This window comes from Zophobas morio, unplaced genomic scaffold, assembly GCF_036711695.1.
Source record: "Zophobas morio isolate AGI-343-1 ecotype UQ-CSIRO unplaced genomic scaffold, CSIRO_AGI_Zmor_V1 ptg000024l, whole genome shotgun sequence".
Lineage (NCBI taxonomy): Eukaryota > Metazoa > Arthropoda > Insecta > Coleoptera > Tenebrionidae > Zophobas > Zophobas morio.
Genome location: NW_026972129.1, coordinates 14,797,042 through 14,822,628, shown reverse-complemented (window position 1 = coordinate 14,822,628; position 25,587 = coordinate 14,797,042). Strand labels below are relative to the sequence as shown.

General features: G+C 32.9%; 3 protein-coding genes across 3 annotated transcripts; 1 reads left to right on the top strand and 2 right to left on the bottom strand.

Moving 5' to 3' along the window:
- Positions 1–4,607: 4,607 nt before the first annotated feature.
- Positions 4,608–7,645, top strand: LOC135135200 (alpha-L-fucosidase-like). The gene is made up of 10 exons (XM_064064210.1): positions 4,608–4,649; positions 5,085–5,153; positions 5,205–5,513; positions 5,649–5,956; positions 6,012–6,156; positions 6,257–6,363; positions 6,419–6,778; positions 6,832–6,972; positions 7,019–7,326; positions 7,386–7,645. Exons 4-10 carry the CDS (start codon positions 5,713–5,715, stop codon positions 7,485–7,487), a joined length of 1,407 nt encoding a protein of 468 aa, XP_063920280.1. The 5' UTR covers positions 4,608–4,649; positions 5,085–5,153; positions 5,205–5,513; positions 5,649–5,712; the 3' UTR covers positions 7,488–7,645.
- A 2,805-nt stretch (positions 7,646–10,450) lies between these two features.
- Positions 10,451–19,439, bottom strand: Cndp2 (Cytosolic non-specific dipeptidase 2). The gene is made up of 6 exons (XM_064063830.1): positions 19,329–19,439; positions 12,392–12,542; positions 11,634–12,314; positions 11,157–11,577; positions 10,846–11,097; positions 10,451–10,792 (listed from the first exon to the last, which is right to left on the bottom strand). Exons 2-6 carry the CDS (start codon positions 12,424–12,426, stop codon positions 10,745–10,747), a joined length of 1,437 nt encoding a protein of 478 aa, XP_063919900.1. The 5' UTR covers positions 12,427–12,542; positions 19,329–19,439; the 3' UTR covers positions 10,451–10,744.
- A 3,360-nt stretch (positions 19,440–22,799) lies between these two features.
- On the bottom strand, positions 22,800–25,543 carry LOC135135282 (E3 ubiquitin-protein ligase RFWD3-like). Its single transcript, XM_064064308.1, has 2 exons — positions 25,312–25,543; positions 22,800–25,230 (listed from the first exon to the last, which is right to left on the bottom strand). The coding sequence occupies exons 1-2, from the start codon at positions 25,337–25,339 to the stop codon at positions 23,474–23,476; spliced, it is 1,785 nt and encodes a 594-aa protein (XP_063920378.1). The 5' UTR covers positions 25,340–25,543; the 3' UTR covers positions 22,800–23,473.
- Between the last annotated feature and the right edge of the window lie 44 nt (positions 25,544–25,587).

Below are 25,587 nucleotides of genomic sequence, written 5' to 3'. Positions count from 1 at the left end.
TAAATATTATTAAAAACGAATATTTGTACAAAATAAATTTTCAATACCATAAGGTGAAGTTTGTTCATATTTTCATGTTTCAAAAATCCATCAGCACCGAATTTTACCTTTACGATGCACTTAGGAACGCTTTATGAATCTTAATCAGATCAGTTAATAATGAATCGTTACTCAGAAGATTGTGTTAACCCAAACATCCCGCCTTAAATTGACACGTGAAAAAAATTTGAAAACTCGCGAAAAATTTGCTTCTCAGCTACAAAAAAAACGTATTGAACTTTGGATGAAATTTAAATGAAATCAAATTAAACGTTCTGAATCAATGCAAATATTTGAAAATCACAAATTTAATAAAAACAAAGCAAAATCTGAACTAAAGTAACTGGATGCAAATACACAAGTTATTACAGACATGTGGCGGCAAAGTTAAAATTATGGCAAACAACCAGAGCACAAAATTTTAATAACGGCAGCGGCACATAGAGTTTACATTACGTTCAATTATACCACACTTTATCAACGATTTGAACAAAGAATTTATATGATATGATATTTATATGATGTTACATTATGCCATGACCCAAGTGATTGGTTACTTAACAATTTGTTTTGAGGGTTTGTATCGTGCACTGTTTACCCCAAACAAAACACATCATAAATAAACACAAAATGCATCAGGCGTTGCGAGGAAAGTTCCTCGGTGATGTAATTATCCACGTTGCGAGGAAAATGCGTCTCGGTGATGTGATGATGGTAACGATGATAATGACGATGATAACTGGAGAGAAATGCTTAATCCCCCCCCTCCCCCGTCAGTCCGCGATATTATGAATTTTGTTAATTTAACTGCCGTAAATTAACTATTAGCAATCTTGTTTGAACAATTAGGAAGTGTTAAAATGTAACACTTAAGTATATGATTTCATAATTAGACAAACAAAGTCAAACGAGTCCTGACTAAGTTAACGATTAAAATCCTAACATGAACTGCGAATTTACAAACAATGAATCAAATTTACACGTGTTGGCGTCGGTCGAATATTCACTTATTTCCGCTCGGAAAAAAACCGTAAGAATTAGCTAAGCGTGTTGGGGAAACTGTGGCGGCGTCGTCGTCGTTACGATTAATTGTCGTTAAACAAAGGCTTTCTCCTTCTTATTAACTGCCGAACCAACTAACTAACCAGCCTAACTCACCACGTTGTTACGCTCACAACAAACACACCAAAAGTGACTCTTTCACCTCTCTACTAAGGCGCCAATTTTTTTTTCAAATTCAAATTATTCAAATGTGATTTCGCGCCGCTGTTAAAAATTTTCAGAGCAGAACTTTAATTCAAATTCGGTAAAACCCTGTCTTTGACTGTCTCTTCGCACTACAGCTAGGTACAACCACGTCGGGGTGCCCGCAAGCGTCCGCTATGCCTACTGTGTTCGCTGGCGCCTGCGTCGGTTGCTTCAAGTTTTAATTAGCAACTGACTCTTCCCCAACAGAGTCTACTCTACCAGCAAGACACCTTTCGAATCCCCCAAGTTGGTGGAATCCGATGTTGCGACTAAACAGTCATATAAATGAAAGAAAAATTATCACCCTGCAATAATAATACAAAATTCATGAAATAAGATTACGTCGTGAATTGAATCCCCCATCACATACATACATAAACACATGTTAAATATGGTCAAAAACATAAAATATCGTTCGGTACGCACGTCGCTTTGAGAGGCACGCCCGAGTAAAAACGTTCCAAAATTGGAATCATAAAACGCTAAAACATAACACAAAAACAGCATAAGATGCAGGAGACATTAATAACTGATTACGCTTATGGGGAAAACTGTGGCGTCGCCGTCGGTCCGATTAACTTTCGTTTAAACAAAGGTTATTTCATGAAACTACCAAATAAAAATAAAGTTAACATAGATAAGACAAACAAACTACAAGTGACGCATCTCATTATAAAATACGTCAGCCTGTACACCAACGGTTCCGTGTGCTGCGCTATCTTTCCAATTTTACTGTGGTAAAATCTTTGTTATTATTTTTGAAATTTATACCAAATTGGAAAACTCCTTGCATACTTGCACTTTTTGAAATCCAACGGCCTACATCTATAATACGTAAGTAGCTTTATTCGATTCTAACTTTCCATATTCGTGTAGTCAACACTGACCGGCAAATAAAACGGGCCACCCTGAAAAATTTCGAAAAACCACTTTAAAAATTATTAATTTAACTAGTGATCGTTATTTTATTAAAGAACCACTCGCTATTGACCCTTTTCCTGTAAGATCGTAAAACTTCCATAGTGACTTTCCGTGCGCACGCATGTTCAAAACCACGTATCCGGCACTCCGGCAGCAGAGCAAAGGCCTGTGACAACAAACCGCTTTGACAGAATGCAACCAGCTACACATGCGTAATCTATCGCTCATTGGTTAATTTTAACTTGGCGCTCCAAAAATCTGACTTCGCCTGCGCGATGTTGTCTCACTCTGTATCATTGGAATTTATATAATGTCTACTCACTTTGCTTACAGGAAAAGGGTCAATTGACACATGATGTACAAATTAGCAAAAAGAAGAAGACAAATAAACGCAGAATTAAATTTAATTTAACAAAATAACAGAAACAGACCAAGTACGATATTTTCTTAATTAAAACAATAAAACAGGCTGTTGTTGTAAACAGTGTTTTTCATAATCTCAAATTGTAGCTCTGTTTCTATTATTTTGTTAAATTAAATTTAAATCTGCGTTTATTTGACTTGTTTTTTTTTTGTTAATTTATAGTTACAACATGTGTAAATGGCCGGTTTTTTTGCCTGCTTTACTACCAACCCCCTTACCACAGCCCCTTACCAACTTACTCCCCAAATTCCCTAGACGAGCTACCAAACTACCAGCAAGAAACTAAAGGTGCACATGGTTGCCTATGTTTAACGATTTTCTTAATTCATTTTTCAAATTCAAATGATCCAAATGAGATTTCGCGCCGCTGTTTTTTCAGCGCGAACTTTTGATTCAAACTTGGACACTACAATACGGATGCCCATAGGCAAAAGAAGAGAATATCAAAAATGATAATTCTAGATCGCAACACTTGTATGAACAATAATGCAACGTCCAAATTTTATGTATTTATTTCGTTAATGTAATATCACAGCATAGATAACAATCAGTAGGGACAGCTCGTGTCGGCGCCTTTGTTCTTTCTGACCCGAATTTTAAGCCGTCATGGATGGTCGTTGCCTAAACTATTCCTAGATGTCGCCACCCAATTTAAAAAGTATCACTTCATTTAAAATTTCAAAAAAATATTACAAAAAAAAATACATATTTGTCGACTCGCATAAAGTGCAGGTAATTGGTATGGGTCGACGCAGGTAAGAATAATTAAGGAATTCATGAAACCGGAAGTCCATAGGGATTAAGCGAAAAAAGATATTTGACAAAATGTACGGCTTGGGTCATTTTTACCCACGCGCGACTGCTTATGGGTTAAGCAACGTCTCAAAATAAAACTCAAGATTGTGTAGGTCAAAAAAAAATATATATATACATGATGAATAAAAAAATTGTTTATTGAGTGAAGGTCTGCTTATATAATTTTTTGTTACGTGTAGTTTGTTTCTTATTACTTTTATATTAAATTTTACCACAACAACGGAATCATATATAATAAATTTTTTATATTTATTTCATAACCACCGTTGTTGTTCGTTTGCGACGACTTTTTAAACAAAAAGTGTGTTATGTTTACTATCTTTTCCAAGAATTCCAAACACGAGGGAGAGAATAAGGCAGGCGCACAACAAGGATCCTGTATGAAAATTCATCGGACGAAGATTTTACCTTTTATTGTGAAAATTACATTTTTATACTATTTGTACAATTCTACTGGAAAAGCAGTCTTAAACAAGCAAAACCGGCAAAAATATTGTAACAAAACTGCCAAATTTCAAATATTTTAGACGTCAGTTGGGCGCCCTCATTCGGTCATAAAGCGAACGACCACCAACGAAAACGGGTCACGAAAAACGGCGAGCCGTCCCTACTGATTGTTATCTATGCTGTGGTAATATTTTTATGTAGGCAACCAACAATATAATCTATCGTGATTCTCTTAATTTTTTATTCTGTTTAAATCAATTCTACCAAATGTACGATCTACATTATATATTCACCTAATTTTCGTTTAAAATACACACAAAATCTGTCCATTTTTGTATAATATGAATTTATGTTACCTATAAAATTAACCAATCCTTTTAAAGAGATACGAAGCAGTGAAAGAATATTTCTGAAGCACACATTTTTCAGTTAACATTCTTTTAACAATTTTCTGAGATGAGATGACTTTCTTTCTGGAAAAAAATTAGTGTAAGTAGTTAGCGTTGTGAACATGAAACCAATGTTAGTGTCTTATCAAAATGTGAAAAAATCCTATGCGAAGTCACTATATTTTAATTGTTTAAAATGGTTCTATTACAGTTCCCCCTTAGCCACTGCTCGAGAGATAGAAAAATTATTAAACCCACTTCTGACTGTTAGGGGCGTAAAGTGACGTCACGTTATAAATCGATAAGAGGAATCTCAAATCAGTTAAAGGTCTTTTGTCTAGTGTCGTCTCATTGTTCTCTCAAGGGTCAGTAATCACATTTTTATGAAAAATAGTACTCGAACTCATCAATCATCTTATTGTTATTTATTAATTATTACCGATAGTTTCTCTTAGGTGTTGATCAATAAACACAATAAACAAAAGACTTTTTATTTGATTCGCACATGTTATTCATTTATTCATTTATTAATTAGTGCTACCACTATTATTATTATGGAAAATTTCTGTGTAGTGGTATCGCTATTTATACATATATAGTTTACTGTATGTAAACAAATGCGAGATTCCAACTTTATAATTTGAACACCTAAATGGGTAAAATCTTGAATATGTTACGGTTTGCTTCATAATTTTTAAATTAAAGTAAGCATAAATCAGTCGATGTATTTCTTTTTTCACTTCTTGTTATGGTGTTCACTACATCAAATTGATTCAAGAGATTATATTTTATATTTTCAGAAACTTACAATAATAAGTAAAACATTTCTTGTTTCTGGAAATAAAAACGAAAAAATAAAAACAAAGAAAGTATGATATTATCAATTTTCTACACATGGCATGTTATCTGTATTGCTTAAGAGTTCCGACACAGCAAAAATTGATCAAGATTTGTAACACAAGGACCTACATCAACCTTTATCAATCTGACATGATACAAAATACAAACAAATAAAAGCACTTAAACGTTAACACTGGTAGTTTAAGGATGCTTTATCTTTCTAATTATTTAGTGCACAATAACAGCTACGGAAAAATATAATGATATCGTCCTTCACTAGATAGTAGTCAAGTATTGGTAGTAAGTAAATAAATACTCAAAGCTCATTTAGACAACACAGTAATTTTTCTGCAAGAACTTTCTGAAACAAAACTTCCGCACTAACTCACGTAAGTACTCTTTCAAGTACAACTGCATATATCATGCTCATAAACGTCGTTGTTTTCTTATTATAAAAATTTGACAAAACAATATATGTAACGTGACCCTAACATGAGTTCATACCTTATGATATCGTTTAACAGGTCAAAAGGTCAGTTCTATTATTAGCAAGAAGATCGTTACTTGAATCACTGAAGTGTGCTCAAGATGAAACGCAATTTTTACTGGTGCTTTCTAATATTTTTTCTGAATATTGGAGACATATCAGGATTAAATCAGCCACAGACTGTAAATGTGCCTAAAGCAGATAAATATGAACCCACGTGGGACAGTCTGGACACTAGACCAATTCCTCCATGGTTTGACGAAGTCAAAATAGGAATATTTTTACACTGGGGAGTTTTTTCAGTTCCGAGCTTTGGAGGCGAATGGTTTTGGGCAAATTGGCAAGGTAATTACCACGCTATCTTCCCAAGATCACTTAATTGTGCTATATGTTTGTTCAGATGATGATCCAGATGGAGAATATGTCAAATTTATGGAAAAGAATTATCCACCAGGATTTACTTACCAAGGGTTTGCCAAGGATTTTACAGCAGAGTTTTTCGATCCCGACGAATGGGCAGAACTCTTCAAAAATGCAGGCGCCAAGTACATTAACCGCTTAGTTTGTTTTCTAACTTTCTAATTAACTATCCAGAAAGTTTGGAACGAGCTGATATTTTTCGAAGTTAACATGGATTTATTTCAGGTATGTTGTTCTAACAAGCAAACATCATGAAGGCTACACCTTATGGCCTTCCAAATATTCGTTTGGTTGGAACGTTCACGACGTTGGACCTAACCGTGATTTGCTCGGTTTGTTCTACTAAATTGGTAACTGTTCGTCCTTATATGCTTATGATACCCACAGGTGACTTAGCTCAAGCAGTTCGAGCGAAAAATCTAACATTCGGACTTTACCATTCGCTCTATGAGTGGTACAACCCTATATACCTGGCCGATAAGAATAATTCATTCACGACCCAAGAATTTGTGGATAATAAAATGCTGCCAGAGATGTACGAAGTTATAAATAACTATCAGCCATCAGTTCTTTGGTCCGATGGTGACTGGGAAGCCAACGATACCTACTTCAGGTCTACAGAATTTTTAGCGTGGCTATACAACGACAGTCCCGTTAAAGACGTAGTTCTTGTTAATGATAGATGGGGTATCGACATTCCTTGTAAACATGGAGATTTTTATTCATGTAAAGACAGATACAACCCAGGTCTGTCTACCATACACAAACAAAAATTGCAATCATTTGAAGACTAATTTTAGGTGTGCTGCAGCCTCACAAGTGGGAAAACGCGATGACTCTCGATAAGTCATCATGGGGTTTCAGAAGAAACGCAAGTCTCTCAGACTATCTTACAATAGAGGAATTACTTGAGACGTTGGCCCAAACAATAAGCTGCGGAGGTAACTTATTTTTTTAACGCGTCAGTGTTACTTGTTTTATTTCCAGGAAATATATTAATAAATGTGGGTCCTACAAAAGAAGGCACAATTGTGCCAATATTCCAAGAACGGTTATTACAACTGGGTTCTTGGCTTTCAATAAATGGTGAAGCCATTTATAAGAGTAAACCTTGGACTGTACAAAATGATACTTTAACCTCAGATGTATGGTATACTAGTGATGGTGACAAAAATGTTTATGGTATAGTTCTACACTGGCCAGATAAAAGTGTTCTTCAGCTAGGGTCGACAGTTTCTCTTTTTTCTGAAACATCTCCAACTGTTAGCCTACTAGGAAACACAGGAAATTTGACGGTAAATTAATTCAAGTTGTGTGAAAATATCATTGCTTATCTATATTATTATTTTTCCAGTGGAATGTTGATAGTGATCAAGGTATAGTCAGCATTGAATTACCCAATAAATCTACTGTAGCTAATCAGTGGGCTTGGGTGGTAAAGATAACAAGCAGCTAGACACTAAAGCTGTTGTTATGGACAGTGTTTTCCAAAAATTGGGTACAATTTTCTAGATAATTGTTATTGTTTCGTGGAAAATATTGTTTACAAAACTGCAAATTTAACGTTCTGTGTAGCATAATTGTAAATAAATAGACAAATTCTGTAAAAACGTACTTCATATTTCTTTAACTAATTACATACATATATGAAACTGAAGAACCTATTTCGAATAATTGGTGAAAAGTTATTTTGACAGAATTTCCCTCGTACCTAAACATATCCAGCATTTTCGAGTTTTTACTATAGACATCATCAACATTATTGCAAGGACATGTATGTCAAGTTGAATTGGTGCAGTGTAATACCATTGTTTAAGTATGGTAATACTAAAAATAATAGTATTGTATTTCCAAACTTTTCTGGGAAAATGGAGTGAGCCGTTCCTGATTTAATCAACAAAATAAATTGACTCATTCATTAATTTTTTTGATCCACCTGTATAAGCAATTCTAAAAAGACGAATTCAATGATAAATGACAAGTAAAAACTTTTTACACTTTTACACATTTTGGGTAGAATTTATTCGGAAAAAGTTTGAGATGACGTCATCAATTTTTTCGGGAGAATAAACAGATATATTTTGATTAACAATTTACCATGCTTACAATAACGCTAAAACGTCTGCACGATTTCAGAGTATTCAGTTTTGCAATTCTAGATTTATTCAATAAAATAAATTCAATGATTCATTAATTTTTTTGAGTGACCCTGTATAAGCAAATCTAAAAAATGAGATCCTTAATTTGATCAACAAAAAATTGATCCAACGCTATAAGTATAATCCGACAAATTCAGCTCTTTAAAATAAAATTATAAAATTTGATTTTACGATCTTCGTTTTATGATAACCGCTGTAAAGTAGAAACATAAGATAAGACTGATTTTGGTAAATGGCACCCTCTAAGAAAATAAAGGGCTAGTACTTGTTAAGATAAGAATCATCTTGGCAAATGATATACCCTTTAAGAAAATAGGGGGCCGGTGGGCGGTGTTTGTACTTCCTAAGATACGACTGATTTTGGCAAATGACATACCCTCTAAGAAAATAAAGGGCGGGTGGGTGGGGCTAGTATTTGTAAATATAAAAGTGATTCTGGCAAATGATATACCCTTTAAGAAAATAGAGGGCGGGTGGCCAGGGGTAGTATTTGCTAAGATAAGACTGAACAATATCCAGAGTAGTTACTAGAACGTAGAACGTGTGTAGAAAAAACTGCCCCCCCCCCCCCTCCATCTCTTTTCCCCATTTCACTGACGTATTTTATTTTCTGTAAAATGGATATTTAAAATAAAGCCAGAAGTGGCCCCGCCCACCCACCCCCATTCCGTTTTGATTGCTCATTTTATTGGCCCTTTATTGCTTGCTTACAAAAACCCTGTAGGAATTGATAAATTGATAACTCAACCACCAGGATTCCACTCGAACTGGGAGATTAAGGTAACAGTTGAGTTTTGGGTCAAAGGGTCGGGGGAATTCCGTTAGCAAAATGCCGACAATTCAATAACCGAAATTTATTTTTCTGCGTAAATCATCAAAGAACAAAATTAGTTCGTGTGTTTTTGTAAAGTGAAGTTCAAAAGTGTAACATTGTTTAAAAATTGTTTATTATCGTCTTTAAAGGGCAAGTTAAGGGAATTTTTCGTCCATTCCGGATGGGTGGGGCTAGTATTTGTAAAGATAAGACTGATTTTGGCAATATCTATCTAGGAAAACAGAGGGAGGTGGGCGGGACTAGTAGTCCTAAAAACAAGACTGATTTTGGTAAATGATATACTCTCTAAGAAAATTGAGAGGGGTTGGGCGGAGCTTGTACTTACTAAAATGAGACTGCTTTTGGCCAATGACATATCCTCCATGAAACTAGAAGGCGGGTGGACGGGGCTAGTATTTGCTAAAATAAGCCTGAACAATATCAAGAGTATTTACTAGAATGAAAAAGGGGTATAGAAAATACTAGAGTGTTTTAAGTTCTAAGTACTAGCCCCATCCCCCCTCTATTTTCTTAGAGGGTAATCATTTACCAGAATCAGTCTTATCTTAGCAAATACTAACCCCGCCCACCCTCCCCTCTATTTTCTTACAGGGTATGTCATTTGCCAGAATCAGTCTTATCTTAACAAGTGCTATCTAAGAAAATAGATGGGGGAGCGAATTTTCTATACCCTTAGACACAGGTTTCTTGCGAAGGTCACATTTAATATTTCCGGTACTATAAAGTATTTGCTAAGATAAGACTGATTTTGATAAATGACATACCCTCTAAGAAAATGGAAGGCGGGTGGGTGGGGTTAGTATTTGCTAAGATAAGAGTGAACAATATCAAGAGTTGTCACTAGAATGAAGAACAGGTTTATTTATGTTTATACATCGAAAAAATGTCACGTAGAAGTTCGTCTGATTTGAATGAGTTTGTCTTCTCAAAACGGGACTAAAATTATTAATTAAATCACAATCCAACAAAATGTTCTGAATATTATAAATCTTATTTTATCGTTATTACATAAAGACGTGTGTATTCTTCACATTTTCGAGAAATTTTACACAAAAAAAATGAATTTTTTGTGTCTGCAACCAACAATATAGTAGAAAATGATAATACGGTTAAAAAAAAAGTGGCTAATGACAATGAATTATGTGACATTGACATAAACGTCTTATTCCCATCTTTTCCCAGTTTTTTTTTTTTAAATAAAATAGTACCAGAGAACTCTTAAATTTTTCGCCCATTATAGCAATATATTTTCAAGTGTTGTTAAATACCCGGCTATTTTCAAAAATCTGGATATTTAACCAGATACATTTACTGTCAAATAAAATGTCACACAACTTGAGTCTCAACATTATCAAAAATAAATTTCATAGCTTACTAGACGAGTTTTTTTTTCATAAAATATGTTAAACGTTAAAAAAACAATAATAAAATAAAATGACCTTTATTAATCAAAGTAGACACACAACAAAAAGCAAAGTAAGTGAAAGAAACGATTAATTAGGTACTACTAGAATAATAATTGCGCTTATGTAATTTGTTTTTAATATTTAACTAACACAGTAAAAGGATAAAAATGTAGCTTTTTTGGATAAAATAACTGGATACATTGTTAGGTCTAAAGATACAAAAATACTTTGCTAATATTTAGCAATAAACAAATATCAGGCATTTCAATATAAAATGTACACATCAGTGTATATAAATCTTACCATTACCCCACTACTGTAATTGACCAACTTCATAAAGGTAAGCACCAAGTAGTTTGGTCTGAAACATAAAATAGAAATAACTTAATAAATGTTATAGCATTAGTAACTCACTCCTTCAACATAGTTTCTTATATCAATTTTTTCGTTTTGAGAGTGAGCACCATCATCTCCAGCACCAACTGGCAAAAGAATAACATTTTTTCCAGTTGCTTGTTGGAATGTCAAAGTCACTGGAATTGAGCCACCCTCACGTGTAAAATCAGGCTCCACTTTATACACATGTTTTGTGGCATTAAAGCCAGCAGTGTAATGAGGATGGGTTGGATCTTCAGTCCAGGGATTTCCACCATCAGTCATGTATGCCTATTGCAGGTAAAAAATGATTTCCCTACTCATTTAAATCATTTGACTTAAGTACTTACTTTCATTTTATTAGGACTTCCATATTCTTTCCATTTCTGCTCCAGGTAGTCAACAACGTACTTCTCTGTTTTTTCAGGCGTTTGATTTGGAACTATTCTAATAGAGAACTTTCCAATGACTTTCCCAGGAATAACAGTTTTGGCTCCCGGTTCAGCAAAAGCCCCTTCTATACCATGAATAGACAAAGATGGATATCTCCATCTATGCATCAGAATCTGTTCTTTATCTTCATTATGCAAAAGTTGGGTGCAACCAACATCACTGCGGTAGTCATTTACATCAAAATCAATTTTTTTATAAATGTCACCCTCTGTTTTTGACAGGGGGGCAACATCATCATATATTCCAGTCACTTGAATTCTTCCATCTTTATTTACTAAAGTACTTAGTAAATAAACCAAATCAGTCATACCTTCATGCCTGTCAATTTACAAAAATATTAATATCTTTACATTTCTGTGTTGGTGTAAACTTACACAGTACCCCCAAAAACGCCACTGTGCAAATCTTTAGCAGCACACTCAAGTTCAATGAAGAAATAGCACACCCCTCTCAAACCATAAGTTACACAGGGCTTCTTGGTACCCAGCCAGTAATTATCAGAAATGCATACATAATCCACGTTATTCAAAAACTTTCCTTTTTCAGAATTAACCAATTCATCTAATCCTACACTTCCAGATTCTTCCATTCCCTCAAAAATGAACTTGATATTGACCGGAATATCAATTTTCAATTTCTGATAGCATTGAATAGCATGCAGCCAACATAATACTGGTCCTTTATCATCAGAAGAACCTCTGCCATACAATTTGCCGTCGCGCTCAGTTAAAACAAAAGGTTCTGAATCCCAACCATCTTCTTTAAGGGCGGGTTGGACATCCAAATGGCCATAAATCAACACAGTTTTCTTTTTTGGGTCTGTTCCCAAAGTGCCAAAAACTGCTGGTGGCAAGTCAATAACTTTTCCGTCAGGGAGAGTCTGTTTTCCCAATTCTCTTAGTTCGGTGGTGATGCTCAATTTTTCCATCATTTTTTGGGTCCATTCTACCATTCTTCTTACTTCCCCTCTTTTCTGGGGCCATGCTGAGACTGACTGAATTGCTACCGCTTCTTTTAGGGTGTTAATAAAGGATTGCTTATTTTTGTCTATTTCACTGTACGAAAATAGAGTTTTTAATTGTTTTAAAACTAATCATTTTTGAATTAAATGTTTAAATTAAAATTAACTTACTTGAAGAGCTTTTGCAAAGGTTCCGGGAGAGACATCGTAGAAATAAAATAACAAAATAGGTTTTGTATAAATTTCTAAAATGTGGGATTGTAAGGTTGAGGTTATCGTCCTATTGACAACTGAACACGATGCGATGACACGTCGCAGCCTCCTAAAAATAAATAGCATGTGACAGTTCTACATGTGATAAAAATGAACAGCGACATAAACAGTTAGGTGTTGCTGATTATGATTAACCTTGAACTTTAACACTACTAAATAGGAGATTAACAACAATAAAAGTGGACAACGGAAAATTAAATAAAGATTAAGCGTATCTACATAAAAGAAATTAGGATTGAAAAAATTGCAATGCGGGTTATTCCCTTATCCTAGTAATAAAGCATAATATTATTTTGTAAAATACACTACAGTTCATACTTTAAAGTTTAAACGTACTAAAAAAATTATAGTCATACCTACTATATATTTAATAGAGGAGTCTACGATATTTTAATAAGAGAATTTACTATGTCCTATATAGGGTGGTCAAACTACTATATGTTTGATCTCGATGCTAAAAACACAGTGAAAGAAACTCCCGGTGCTACAAGTACACAGCTACAAAAGAGCCCTAATTGTGTTCTAGAAATATCATATCAGTTATAATGTTGTATTTCTGTTATTTGCTTTGCTGTTTCTTTAACACTTTTCGGAACATAGCAACCCTAGTCATGGATCTTCTATAGTTCGATGTCGACAACTATCACTACAGATAATAAATAAATATAAATAATAAAATTAGGTATATATGAAATCGAAGTGGAATTTAAATTCCTCGTCGTAGTCTATCACCTTTCTTCGATGATTTAACACCATTGACAGATGATATAACACACACACCACATCTCTTTACCCAAAAAACCTGCCGCATATTATACTCTATATCTCTCTTAAAATTCCGAGTAAGAAGTGATTAAGCGTGAAAACATAATAACGTAGGTATTTTCCATCCAGAACTTTCGTTGTTATTAAAGTGAGTTAAGCTTGAAAGACAGCTGATTGTGTATTAGAAAATCGCTAATTAACTGATCTCACAGTAATTAGTAATTACACTTGTTGAGAGGGATAATGGCGTCGAATGCGATTCAAAATACCCTTGGTGAAATTACAAACATTACAAACTGCCTGCGCTGTTTTACAAAACTGTGTAAAACTGCCAATTATAGGGGTGGCATTTTGCTAACATGCATGGTTGCCTACGTTATTGAATGTTTTTTTTATTTTTCAAATGCGATTTCGCGGCGTTGGTTTTTTCTGCGTGAATTTTAATTTTTCAAATCGGGGCACCACAGTCTAAACATTTTTTATAATTTATCTCAAGAAGGTTTACCTAATTTCTACTTCAAAAAACTAAGATAAATGATACATTTCTGTAAAACTGAAAAAACAATTATAAATTGTATCACGAAAAAATTTCAATTTTCTACGAATATTAATTGTTCGTTCAATTATTGAAGTTATCTTTTTTTGATAAAACACCATATTTTTATCTGCGTGTAGGTAGCTACCATTGAAGAGCAAATTGTTTCTAAGGAACAGCATATTCATACATTTTGTGTATGGTAAAGTTCAGTATAAGGTGCGAAGATACAGATTAACTGATAATAACATGTAGTGAGTTAATTGATATCAGGTTTTAATATCTATTCAACTTGTTTATTAAAAAACAGACTTATTGTTTTCTTATAAAAGCTTTAGAACTGTTATAATATAACCAAACAGATTTTTTATCAATTTTGTGAGAATAAATATTCAAATTTGTGTTTTTTTAGCACATTTTGACATAAAAACGGTTTAAATTTCTGTTTTCTTAATATGTGTACTTACGTCATCTTTTCACGACCAGAAACTTCTCCTTTGGTTTTCTTTTTTGATTAATACAGTGGCGTAACAATCAAACTGCGGGCCTGTGTTCTACAACACTGTGGGGCCCCTAATGAACAGCGAAATAAAAATATTTAAAAATACGAGTATAATGAGTAAAGAATGAGTAGATTGCAATTAGCGCTAACGTTTTATTAAAATCATTCTACCTGAAACATTGAATTAAAAAAATAAACTACAATAATTACCTGAAGACATATAATTAAAATATATACAATATTAGAAACTAGCCGACCCGGCAAACGTTGTTTTGGCATTTCTAGTGAATATTTTGGTACATAGTTAAATAAAAAATTAAATTAAAATAAATACATAAAAATTTATCGTACGACAATGATTATATTCAATGGCCATCTTGCAACCCTATTGCGCATCTGTGGATGAAAGCAAAGATACTCATATCGTTATTAAAAAATGGGGGTTATATGTATTTTTTGATGCCAAATCTTAAAAAAATAAAAATAAAAAATGTCTAAAAAATAAAAAAAGTTTGGTGGGTCACCCTTATCACTTACGGGTTTAAAAAATAGTTTACTAGACCTACCGAATATACACAAAAAATTTCATGAAAATCGGTCAAGGCGTTTCGGAGGAGACACCAGAATTATATATTAGATTATTTTAGAAAAAAATTCATTACCATAAAAAAGGTTATACTGAGTCGGCCTTAAAAGATTGACGTATGCTGTCGCGGACTTTTTTTAGAACTTTTAGAAGGGAACAATTCCATCATACATGATTTTTATGTAACTTTAACCGTTTAATAAGCAGCGTAAGCAACGGAAGCTGTCAAAGGACGAATAATTTTCCCGTTTTTCCGATATTTTTCATTGCTGCTTCGCTTCTATTAATCATAGGGTGATGTTATATAATCTATAACCTTCCTTGATAAACGGACTTTCCAACACAAAAAGATTTTTTGAATTCAAACCAGTAGTTTCTGAGATTGGCGCGTTCAACCAAACAAACTCTTCAACTTTATAATATAAGTAAGTATAGAAGTATAGAAGTATAGATAAAATGCCCATTTTTTTTTAATCTCAAAATTGTTTTCTTCTTGCTTTTCAATGGGGACAAGTTGATACAAAATTTGACACATCTAAGCTTCTAGCAATTTGATTTCCATTTGAGAGATTCAATGAAGGTAATCTACATTGGCTCATTGTTTCTTAAAAAATTTTTAGTCATTTTTAATTTCGAAAAAGATCTTTCCGCTGAAACCACCGAAAGAGGTATTGTAAGATAAGTGAAACATGCTGTGATAATTTCAGTGACACTAGTACAGGTAGGTCATTCTGTAATAATTTCCCAGTCCAGTTTTTTTCTACTTAAAAAATTAGTTGTAACATACGTCAGATATATTTTATTATTCCAAAAAAGCACCACAAGTACAAAATTAAAATAGTTTTGAAAATACGAAAATTTTCATAAAACACAACTGAAACTGATTTTTTTTCACGTTTTATTACAGCATGAAGTTTCACTGTAGAACTGAGGACAAAATTTAAGTATTTTGTTGTCTTGCATCATAAATTAGTCATACTTTTGTCGGATAAAGATTGGTAATTTACTACATGGGGTGTTAAATTTGCTACAATGGGATTGCGACACTGCAACAGGTTTATTACAAAGAGATGCTGCTGCGTTTTCGACCGCCGGTGCCGGTCGCTAAAACCCGAGTTTATTGAGTCTATGATATTGAGATGCCGCCCTTTGCAGCAAAAAATTCGTAAATAGCAATCGACCATCGATCCTGGGATTACCGCACATTTTCGAATTTTTTATTTCAGGATGTAATTTGGGCAATAATATAAAAAAAATCTAATAAAAAAATGTTCGTGTGACCGGACCGGGCCCCTTGAAGCAGCGGGCCCGTGTTCCGCCGAACACGTGGAACACCGGTAGTTACGCCACTGGATTAATACATTTAGTTTTCTTTGTACAACACGATTACTCAATAACATATTTCACATGGTAATTTCTCGTGGAAAAACAGGGATTTTACAATTAAACTCCGCCCCTCGGCTTACAATGAATAAAAAAAATCATCACAATTGGGACACGGGGGGGTGGGCGGGGCATATATTTTGCCTTTTTTTTTTCTCTTAATATACACAGCCATCTTTTCATAACAAAACTTAAAACATGGTTAAAATGGTTTTTGCAAATCAAACATAGATTTTGCAAGAATGGGGGGAGCCTATTGCAAAATCTATATTTCCTTATACAAATTTTCCATTTTAAACATGTTTTAAGTTTGATGTTGTAAAACGAAGTCTGCAGATATTAAAACAAAAAGGTAAAATGTAAGCCCGCCCACCCGCCCTGTCTCAATTGTGATGATTTTTTTTATTCGCCGTCAACCAAGGGGACGAAAATTAACTGTAATTTTGCAGTATTTACTTATTTCTTTACAAAAAATTAAAAATGAGTATCGTGTTGTAAAAAAATCATCACAATTGAGATACGGCGGGTGGGCGAGGCTACATATTGCCTTTGTCTTAGTATGTGTAGACTTATTTCGACAATAAGTTGCTTCATATGTCGTGAAATGATTTAAGTATTTACCCTTGTTTTACATTTGTTGTAATATACAAACAACTAAATATTTTTTATTCTCATTGTCCATGTTAATATCTTAAAAAAAAAAATTCTACATTTGCTTCCAACTCGATAGAAAAGATTTTGGAATATTATTAAGACATAGGATGAACCGAAATAGTTCATATATTCGAAAGAAGCTCAGCCTCTAATAGTAATAGGGCGTGCAATTTATTTTTAAAATAATGATGTTGGCAACACCAATGCGTTCCTCGTTGAGTTTGACATAAAAAGTCAAATAGCTGCAATGCCAACATTATTATTTTAAAAATATATTGCACGGTCTACTAGAGGAGTTGTTTTTCGAATATGTATATAGTAGATACAGAGATATTAAAAAAATATATACCGGGTGTCTGGAAAATTGCGGATTAACTCTCCGCTACGGTCTTAACAATCAACTGGTGAGTCTGGGAAAAATAGTAAAAAAAATCCTTCTCACATTTTGGGTCAGTTATAATGATTTTAAAACTGCTTCTTTTGCTACGTTTAACAACTAAACCACTCATTCATTATCGGAATAACTAGTAGTAAAACTTTTAGTTAATATTTTTCTCGCCCATGACCATGTTTAATTACCATTTCAGTTGGAATGCACAAAGATATGGCTGTGTTGTTTTTGTAATAATTTGATAAATTTCCATTTGTCAACAATGTTTGCCTGATATAAAGCGAAGGTGGATTTCAGTCAGCATCGATACTAGGAAACCAGAAAGTAAGCCGGAGGTATTCACGCATTAGGTGTGTACAGTGTTGCCAATTTTACTTTTATAAAATCACATTTTTTTCGTTATCTGCATTATAAAGAATTTTTTAATTATTTTTTTGGGACTCCCGAAACCCCCGTACATAACGTACTGAAGAGTTAATCCGCCATTTTCCAGACAGCCGGTATATAGAAAAAAAATCCTTTATTTGCGAGTTAATTTATTTTTTGTCTACATAATTTTAGGTCAACGTTTTACTAATATTGACGTATTTTTAACTTACAATTTAACACTTCTCATTGGTCTGAACTTGAAATATAAATTTTTATTATCTAATAACACGTTTATAATCATGATGAATTGTTTTTCGATCATGTGGTACAGATACAAATATGCATAGAAGGTACAGAGAAATTTAATATCATTTATAGAAAGAAAAAAATCTTTTATTCGCGACTTTTACCACTATTTATTTTTTGTCTATATTTTTTGCACTAATTTTGATGTATTTTTGTTTCTATTACGTGAAGTAATGTTTATAATTTACAATTTAACTTCTAATTTGTAAATTTTTATTATCCAATAATACGTTTATAATCATTTCAACGGATCAGTGATGATAACGCAAAGCGTAAAATTGATAAAATCCCTATAAATTTAATACCAAAACATGAAAACAACCCTCTGCGACTAATTAAAAGCTTTGTTTTAAGACCAATTAATTTTCTCAGTATGTATGTAACGAATGTGAGTCTTCAAAAAATTTATTTTAAAAATATGTCAAGAAAATAATAGTTCACAGTTTTTGTCGTACTCAAGTATTTTGATCCACAAGCAGGTGAACCATAAGAGAAATATTTTTTATTAAACGAAAACAATACGTGTTCATAATACAAATACAGTCACTCACAAAAACGGGACAAGAATTATTGACAAGACAATTTGTAATGACTGATACTGACATCTTAATATCGATAAAATGACAGTTAAACGTCTGTCCTTGTCGCTTTTTTGATGCAATTACATGTATGTATTTTTTCAAATTTTTTATAACTAGTGATGAAATATTTTACGTAGGTAACTAGTTATAAAATATAAAAAAGAAACTAACGTTAGCAAGCTCGTACCTCCGTTTTAGGATTTTTAGCCACAAGTGGTAAGTATAGGATTTTAAGAATTTATAAAATTGAAATTCATCTGTTAATAACAAAAATTAGAAAAACTCTTGTACATAAACGCGCTATAAAAGCCCCATTTTGTGTAACTCGTGTGAATTGCTTGCTTTGTTCGTTTCGTAAAATTTAAACTGGTTACATGAAATGAAGCTTTTGATAACTGGTTACCTAAACAGCTGTTGTTTAACTAAAATTAAAAATAATTCATATATAACTAAAAAAAACTTATTATTTCACTTAAAATCTTCCTCATAGATGTATCAATATGCTTGATACAACGTAGATAACATACCAACACTTTTTTCCGCTTTTGTGTGTTGACCGATTTAATCAACAAATAATTACGCTAGATTAAAGTTGTATTGTTAAATTATTACACTTGCAACAGTATCAAATATATAAAATGTGTGTCCTCTTTCAAGTTCAAACCGTACTAATAATAGTACATAATTGCAGATTACATTATGTTAGTGCATACCATTAATAATAACAAATGTGTATAGTAACTATTATAATTACGGTACATACCTTAAGGTAATTTTAGGGTTTAAAAATCTAAAAGCCACTACTTGTACTTGCTGCTGCAGGCAATGTTTGTCACTAAGTGGAGTTTGGAAATGCAATAACAAGAAAATATATGTTATCGTTTTATCTATTATCACTTAATCGTTTTTAAACCACTATATTTCATTTTGTTTTTCAATGTAACAGTGTTAATCATAGCACTTAGTAAATAAAATTATCTAATGGAAATTCATTAAACGATGAGTATCTCTAAAATTGTATAACTATAACAGGTAAGATAAAAGCACTTTTAGAAAAAGTCAACAACGAAGTTAAGAGCGGTAGCAACTAATCTACTTTGTAGTATTTCTGATTTCCTATAAAATCGTATTACAGGTAAAAAAATGCAGTCCATTAGAATACAAACTGCTATTGTTACAAAAAAAAATTGCATAAAATACCGCTTACTATGAAGATAATGTAAACTGACCTTCCGACACCTTTGTCTTACCATTTTTTTAATTTCTCAAATTCTTTCGTTTCGACTGGCGATAATCTAGTCACTATTTTGGCAATTAAAATCGATATTCGATAGATTTATAATATAATAATCTCTGAAATTATAAAACCGATTGTTATTATCTCAAAATATTGTTCAATAAATGTTATTTAAAGTGTGTAATATGACGTGCGCCTTAACCACAGATCCATGTCTACATTTAAAATTTCATACATGACTTATCCTAAAAAATAATAATAAAATCAAAAAGTACCGGGTCGGACGGAGTCTTGGGTTGGTCTGGCTTGTAAGTACACAATTAACTTATTCACATTCATTTTCTGTAACTAATAACTTATAACGATCATTCAAATAGTATTTTGCTCGCGATTTTATTTTGTAATTTAATTTTAATAAATATATTTTGTTGAGTTAAGTCTTGTCATTTATTATCAATCAACAACGCGGAACCTAAGCCAAACAACAACTTTTGATAAATTTATCTTTAACCGCAGTCCACAATAGTTGTTTACCTATGACCTTATACACAGTACACAACGGTTACATTTCTTTAGACATGTGTTGTCACTTGAATTCTTTTATTTCAAATTTGTGGGAACTCATAAATCTAAAAAAAACTTTTTAATTTTGAAGTTCACTTTTTCGTTAAATGTGCAAATATTAATCTTTGACAGGCAGAATTATAATTTAAAAATAATGTTTTTAACTTCTTTATGTTACGCGCAGTATGAAAAAATTAAAACTCTGCTTTACTGTAGATTGTTGTTTACAATTTTGGTTTTGTATGTCAACAAAGAAAGTGACAATTTTCCTGCTAATCGTAAGTGATAGGCTACCTACATAGATTTAATCTCGACTTATATTCATAGGAAATTTCAAAAAAGATTTTATCACTTATCTCAGTCGGGTTTATAGAATTCGTGTTCTCAAAACCCCAAGTTAAATGATTCATTTCTGAAAAATTGAAAGTGACGGAGTGTAAATTCTACCCTGAAAAAAATTAAATTTTACAACGAATGTTATTTTTGCTATAATCTGTATTATTATTCCGAAACACGATGAACACCGGTACTTTGGAAAAATTAAAGCTCTGTTCTGTGGCGATTACTGTTTTGTCAATAAATACTGGCAATTTTCAAATATCAATGTTAAAAAATAAGTTACTTGATGCATTTTTGGAAAATTGAAAGTGACCGATCGTAAATTATACTTCGAAAACATCTTAATTTTTCTATTAATATTATTTTTTTTTCAGTCTTTATCATTACTCCGAAGCATGCATAATCGTTTGTATACAAGTGTCCGTAAATTTATATAAACACAAATTTATATATACACAATAATTTTCTTCTTTTTTTGGATAATTTAGCTTCTAGAAACAAGTGAAATTCGTAAAAGTATTAAGTTAAGAATACCGGTTTTTGATCTGAATTTAGATCTACCACGCAAAAATAAGTTATTTCTAATGAAAAGCATTTAATGCATAGGTTTTACCAGGCTTAACCTAAAAAAATAAATTTTACATATCAAACTTTACAATTTTGATTTTAAAGATTCTAGAACGTTAAGCAAAAATTATAAAGAATTCAATCACAAAGAGAGAAACGGAAGCAAAAATTAACAGTAACTGAACTAAAGTATTTTTTGTTTTTATTTCGAATATCAAACTTTTTTACATTAGTGCAACATATGTCTCACACATTTATGCATTTATTTATGCTTTATGCAGTTGGTGACAGACAAAAATCACTGCTACTACACAAACCACTCAAGTCTGTAAGATCTCGATTGATCAACGTTACCAACTTAACTGCACCCGGACTGCATTTATGCAACTCAATCAACTGCACATGACGTTTAATTTTTGGTGGATGCGCCGGTTTACTCCTGAAGAAAGTTCACGTCATTTGGGGTGCATTCTTAGATAAAACAGAATCAGAAACGTAACTTCTTTGCTAAATTTTCTAGCAAAAAATTAGGGCGGTAATAAAATTAAAAAAAAATTGTTTTGGTGTTTCAGTTAAACTTAACGATGTGCGTTATAAATACATATGTACAAAAACATACCTAATTATGCTGAAAATACAACATTTTACACTCATCGATCGACGATAGCGTAGTATTCATTACCTACCAAACAATCTACTTTTGATACTTCTAGTGGTTTAATCATAATCTGAATAGATTTCTCCATCCTATTCTGAATTTCGCGGTCTTTCTACCTTGCCCTCTACCGACGCTATGACGATTCCACTTTTTGTGTTGCTAAAACTACTACGAAGAAATAATTTCTCCATAGTACGAGTGCAAAAATTTTCATTCTTACTTTGTCTGAGCAATAATTAGTAATTACTTAGAATCCTCTCTGTTATTTGTGCATATGGTGAATCCGCCACACCTTAAATATGTACCTAGTGACCACAATGTAACAAAGATTATTGATGTGGTGGCAACAACGTCCACTCGTAGTAAGGGTTTGATTTACATGTCACTGGTGTATCCCAATTTTATAAATTTTCAACAGATTTTTTTTAACAGTATTATTTAAATAATTTATGTTATGGCAGCCCCTAAGATAATTTTTGAATTATTTTATCTTAAAACCGAAGTGAGGAATGTTTCAGAAATTTTAATAAAACACTGCCACTACAATTTAAATATTCCGGAACGTCGAATTAAATTTATTTGTTTCTTCCCCCTAAAAAGCTGATGACGTCATGTCAAAAATTCATTAAACGCTTGCTGAAAAAAAAATCGTTATCTCTGCTTTGGTTATACACATGCATATTTTTTAGAATTGTTTATAGAGGATATTTCAAAAAAATTAATGAACGAAGTAATTTATTTTATTGATTAAATCAAAAACGGCATACCTAATTTTCCCGAAATAATGGGAACACAATACTAGTGTTACACTGTATATATCAAAAGTAATATATTTGTTTCTGCTACAAAGTTGATAAAATTTTACTAAGAAAATTTCACTGAAAACATACAGTACATACGTTGACTTGTATCAATCTTTGTTTTTATTTAAACGCATAATTATTAAATGTGTATATGTATTTGTTTTGACGTAAAAACTACTGGCATTTTAGTAATGTAGTTGATTTTGGTTTTGTAACTGCCTACAAAATATTTCCAAAAATAATAAATATATGAACCAATGCATGTTTTCAGTGTTCTAAGAGAAAAAACACAACTATTTTTTTTATATTTCAGAAAAGTCCATTTAATTTCACTGAAATTCGTAGAACAGAGTAACATTATTACTGTGTTGCACATACATGTATTAAAATATTTAATCTTACGAAAAACTGTTATAAAAATCGTTACCGTAGAAGGAGAGAGTTCTCTTTAAAAAAACTTTAGATCAATTTCTCTACACTGCAGCCCGCGATGCGCTAAGAAAACACTAAACTAGACATTCAGAATGATCCAGTTACTGACTCCTTAGCTACCTTCTGAAAACGACAAGTTTATAATGTTTATCTACATACCTACAACAATTCTGTCTACATACACTTTATCAAGAAAAAATCAAACTTCTGTAATAAAATATAATTTATTTAAGAAAAAGAAAGTTAAAAAATTGTAATTATGACACTATTAAAATTTAAGCGTGTAATTAGGTACTTAAGTAATATAACTAGGCGAACTTGAAAAATTCTAATTTTTTATCAGTCAAAGAAACTAAAAAACTCCCATTTTGGTTTTGTAAACCTTTTAAATCTAAAACGCTTTCGTGCGCAGTAATAGACGCAACTTTTTGCCCTGTATTAATACTCCACAAAAATACACTTTTACAATTTTCTTGGTGTGCAGCTACATAATCGTTAGTATGAGATAAAAAGCACGATTTACTTAATAGCTTCTGCATGCCTCCTCCTTGGAATGTGTGTATAATATTGCAGTCAATTGAATTTTGATCTTTTTTATCAAACGTGCACAATGTATGTCTAGCGTATGTAATTCTACTGTTAGGTCTAGAAGACACCAATAATTGCTTACTATTTTCTTGGTATTTCATTGAAACAAATGGTCCCTCTAAAGAAATAGAGTGTCTCACGTACTCTGCATTCACATTCTCATACACCCACAAAGAATTCAATTTACAAGAAACAATGCCTCCTTGAGTTAAAACATCACCAGGTGATGATGGTATAGAAGCCACCGATACCACAGGCGACATATCACCTTCAATGGAAAACGTGGAAACGGGTTCTGTTAATTGCCTGATGTCATATTTGATCACAGATCCCGATTGTGTTCCAACGTACAAACATAAAGGATTATTTAAATCCCAACAACATGACCATAGTGGCATCTGATGGGGAAACTGATAAATCACCATGTTATCATGGTTATTTATCACTTTGAATGTTTTATCCATGGAAGCTGTAAGAACCCAGTTATTACTTTTATGAAAACAAATATCCCTGATTTGTAAGCTGTGAACTGGAACAAATGCAATGGTTCTATAATCTGAGATACTGATCTTTTTTAGCCCAAACCCCGAAAACAGATTTGTTGGTGACTTCATTGAAGCCATTAATAAATCCAATTCACATCTAGCATCAAACACCCGACTGCCTCCATATTTACATATTTCCATGGCTTTATCCATATAGAGTTTTACCTGTTCTATAGCAGGATTGATTAAACTAGGAACATTAACAACCCCTTGCCTAGACACATTTAACTGCGCTCTGAGTTGTGCAATCTCTTGATTTAGTAATCGCTCGCGGTAAACACGTGCTGATAGTTCAGTCTGAATTTTATTGCGCTCCTCTGTCACAGCTTCTAGCTGTTTCCTTATATTCTCAAGTTCTGTTGTATCTACAGCGGTCAGTTTTTTGGCATAAATATACCTAATATCATCTCTGCCCACCTTCTTTTTGCACGTGGGACATGTCTTCTTCTTTTGGGTACTCAACCAGTAAGTAATACATTTATGACCAAATAAATGTCCACACTTCAAAGCGCAGATTCTGTGTTCACCCGAGTTTGTCCAGTCATCGAAACAAATGGGACATAAAGAACCGTCATCTTCTCTTTCGTCATCACTGTATGTTCGTTTCTTGGAAGACTGATTAGGTGCATTTGTATCAGTACTTTGGTTACTCTCTTCGTCAAAATTTCGTGGTGATTGTGCCCGACTGCTGGCTACAGACACTGGAGCTGAAGTTCTGTCGCCGCCTTCATCGCTCGCTTCTTCCACAAGCTCCACATTAGCCACCTCAAGTGGATTTTCTTCGACAGTGTCTAAGACTTGCGGGTCAATGTTTCTTGCCACCAAAGCCAAAGGGTGAATTTCTTCAGCGGGTTGAATCACTACTTGTACGGCGTAATCCTCCACATTCTCGACTTCCATTCGATATTCCATCACGGGATTTTCATCGTAAACTGCAGCAAATTAAACGATTGGTTGTACGAAATGAAATACGAATTACGTTTATACAGGATTTTCAATCGCTGAACACTTACTTTCTTCGTTGTGGTTGCCGAGGTTCATAATTATTGCTTTTTGTTTAAAAAAGTCATCTTTTAAAAAATTGTAATCTAACCTCCAAAAACATCCACTTGTCAATGTCAACTTTATTTTGTAAAGGTTATTACACAGATACGCGCAACGGTAAGACGTAACATAGGGTTTTAAACATAAAAATCGTAACGCCCGATGTTTATGGTTAGGAAAACTTTAAAAGTTAAGCCAGTTTCAGTGAATGTCATTACGCGGCAATTTTTAACATCAATGATTTA

Excerpts from the sequence above, each read along its gene's own strand:
- LOC135135200 (XM_064064210.1), top strand. The coding sequence starts at position 5,713 with ATGAAACGCAATTTTTACTGGTGCTTTCTAATATTTTTTCTGAATATT. Across the intron at positions 6,364-6,418 it reads ACCTAACCGTGATTTGCTCG|GTGACTTAGCTCAAGCAGTT; the intron begins GTTTGTTCTACT and ends TGATACCCACAG. Across the intron at positions 6,973-7,018 it reads CCAAACAATAAGCTGCGGAG|GAAATATATTAATAAATGTG; the intron begins GTAACTTATTTT and ends TTTTATTTCCAG.
- Cndp2 (XM_064063830.1), bottom strand. The coding sequence starts at position 12,426 with ATGTCTCTCCCGGAACCTTTGCAAAAGCTCTTCAA. Across the intron at positions 11,098-11,156 it reads GAAGTCCTAATAAAATGAAA|GCATACATGACTGATGGTGG; the intron begins GTAAGTACTTAA and ends TACCTGCAATAG. Across the intron at positions 10,793-10,845 it reads TAAGAAACTATGTTGAAGGA|ACCAAACTACTTGGTGCTTA; the intron begins GTGAGTTACTAA and ends TTTATGTTTCAG.
- LOC135135282 (XM_064064308.1), bottom strand. The coding sequence starts at position 25,339 with ATGAACCTCGGCAACCACAACGAAGAAA. Across the intron at positions 25,231-25,311 it reads CGGCAACCACAACGAAGAAA|TTTACGATGAAAATCCCGTG; the intron begins GTAAGTGTTCAG and ends AATTTGCTGCAG.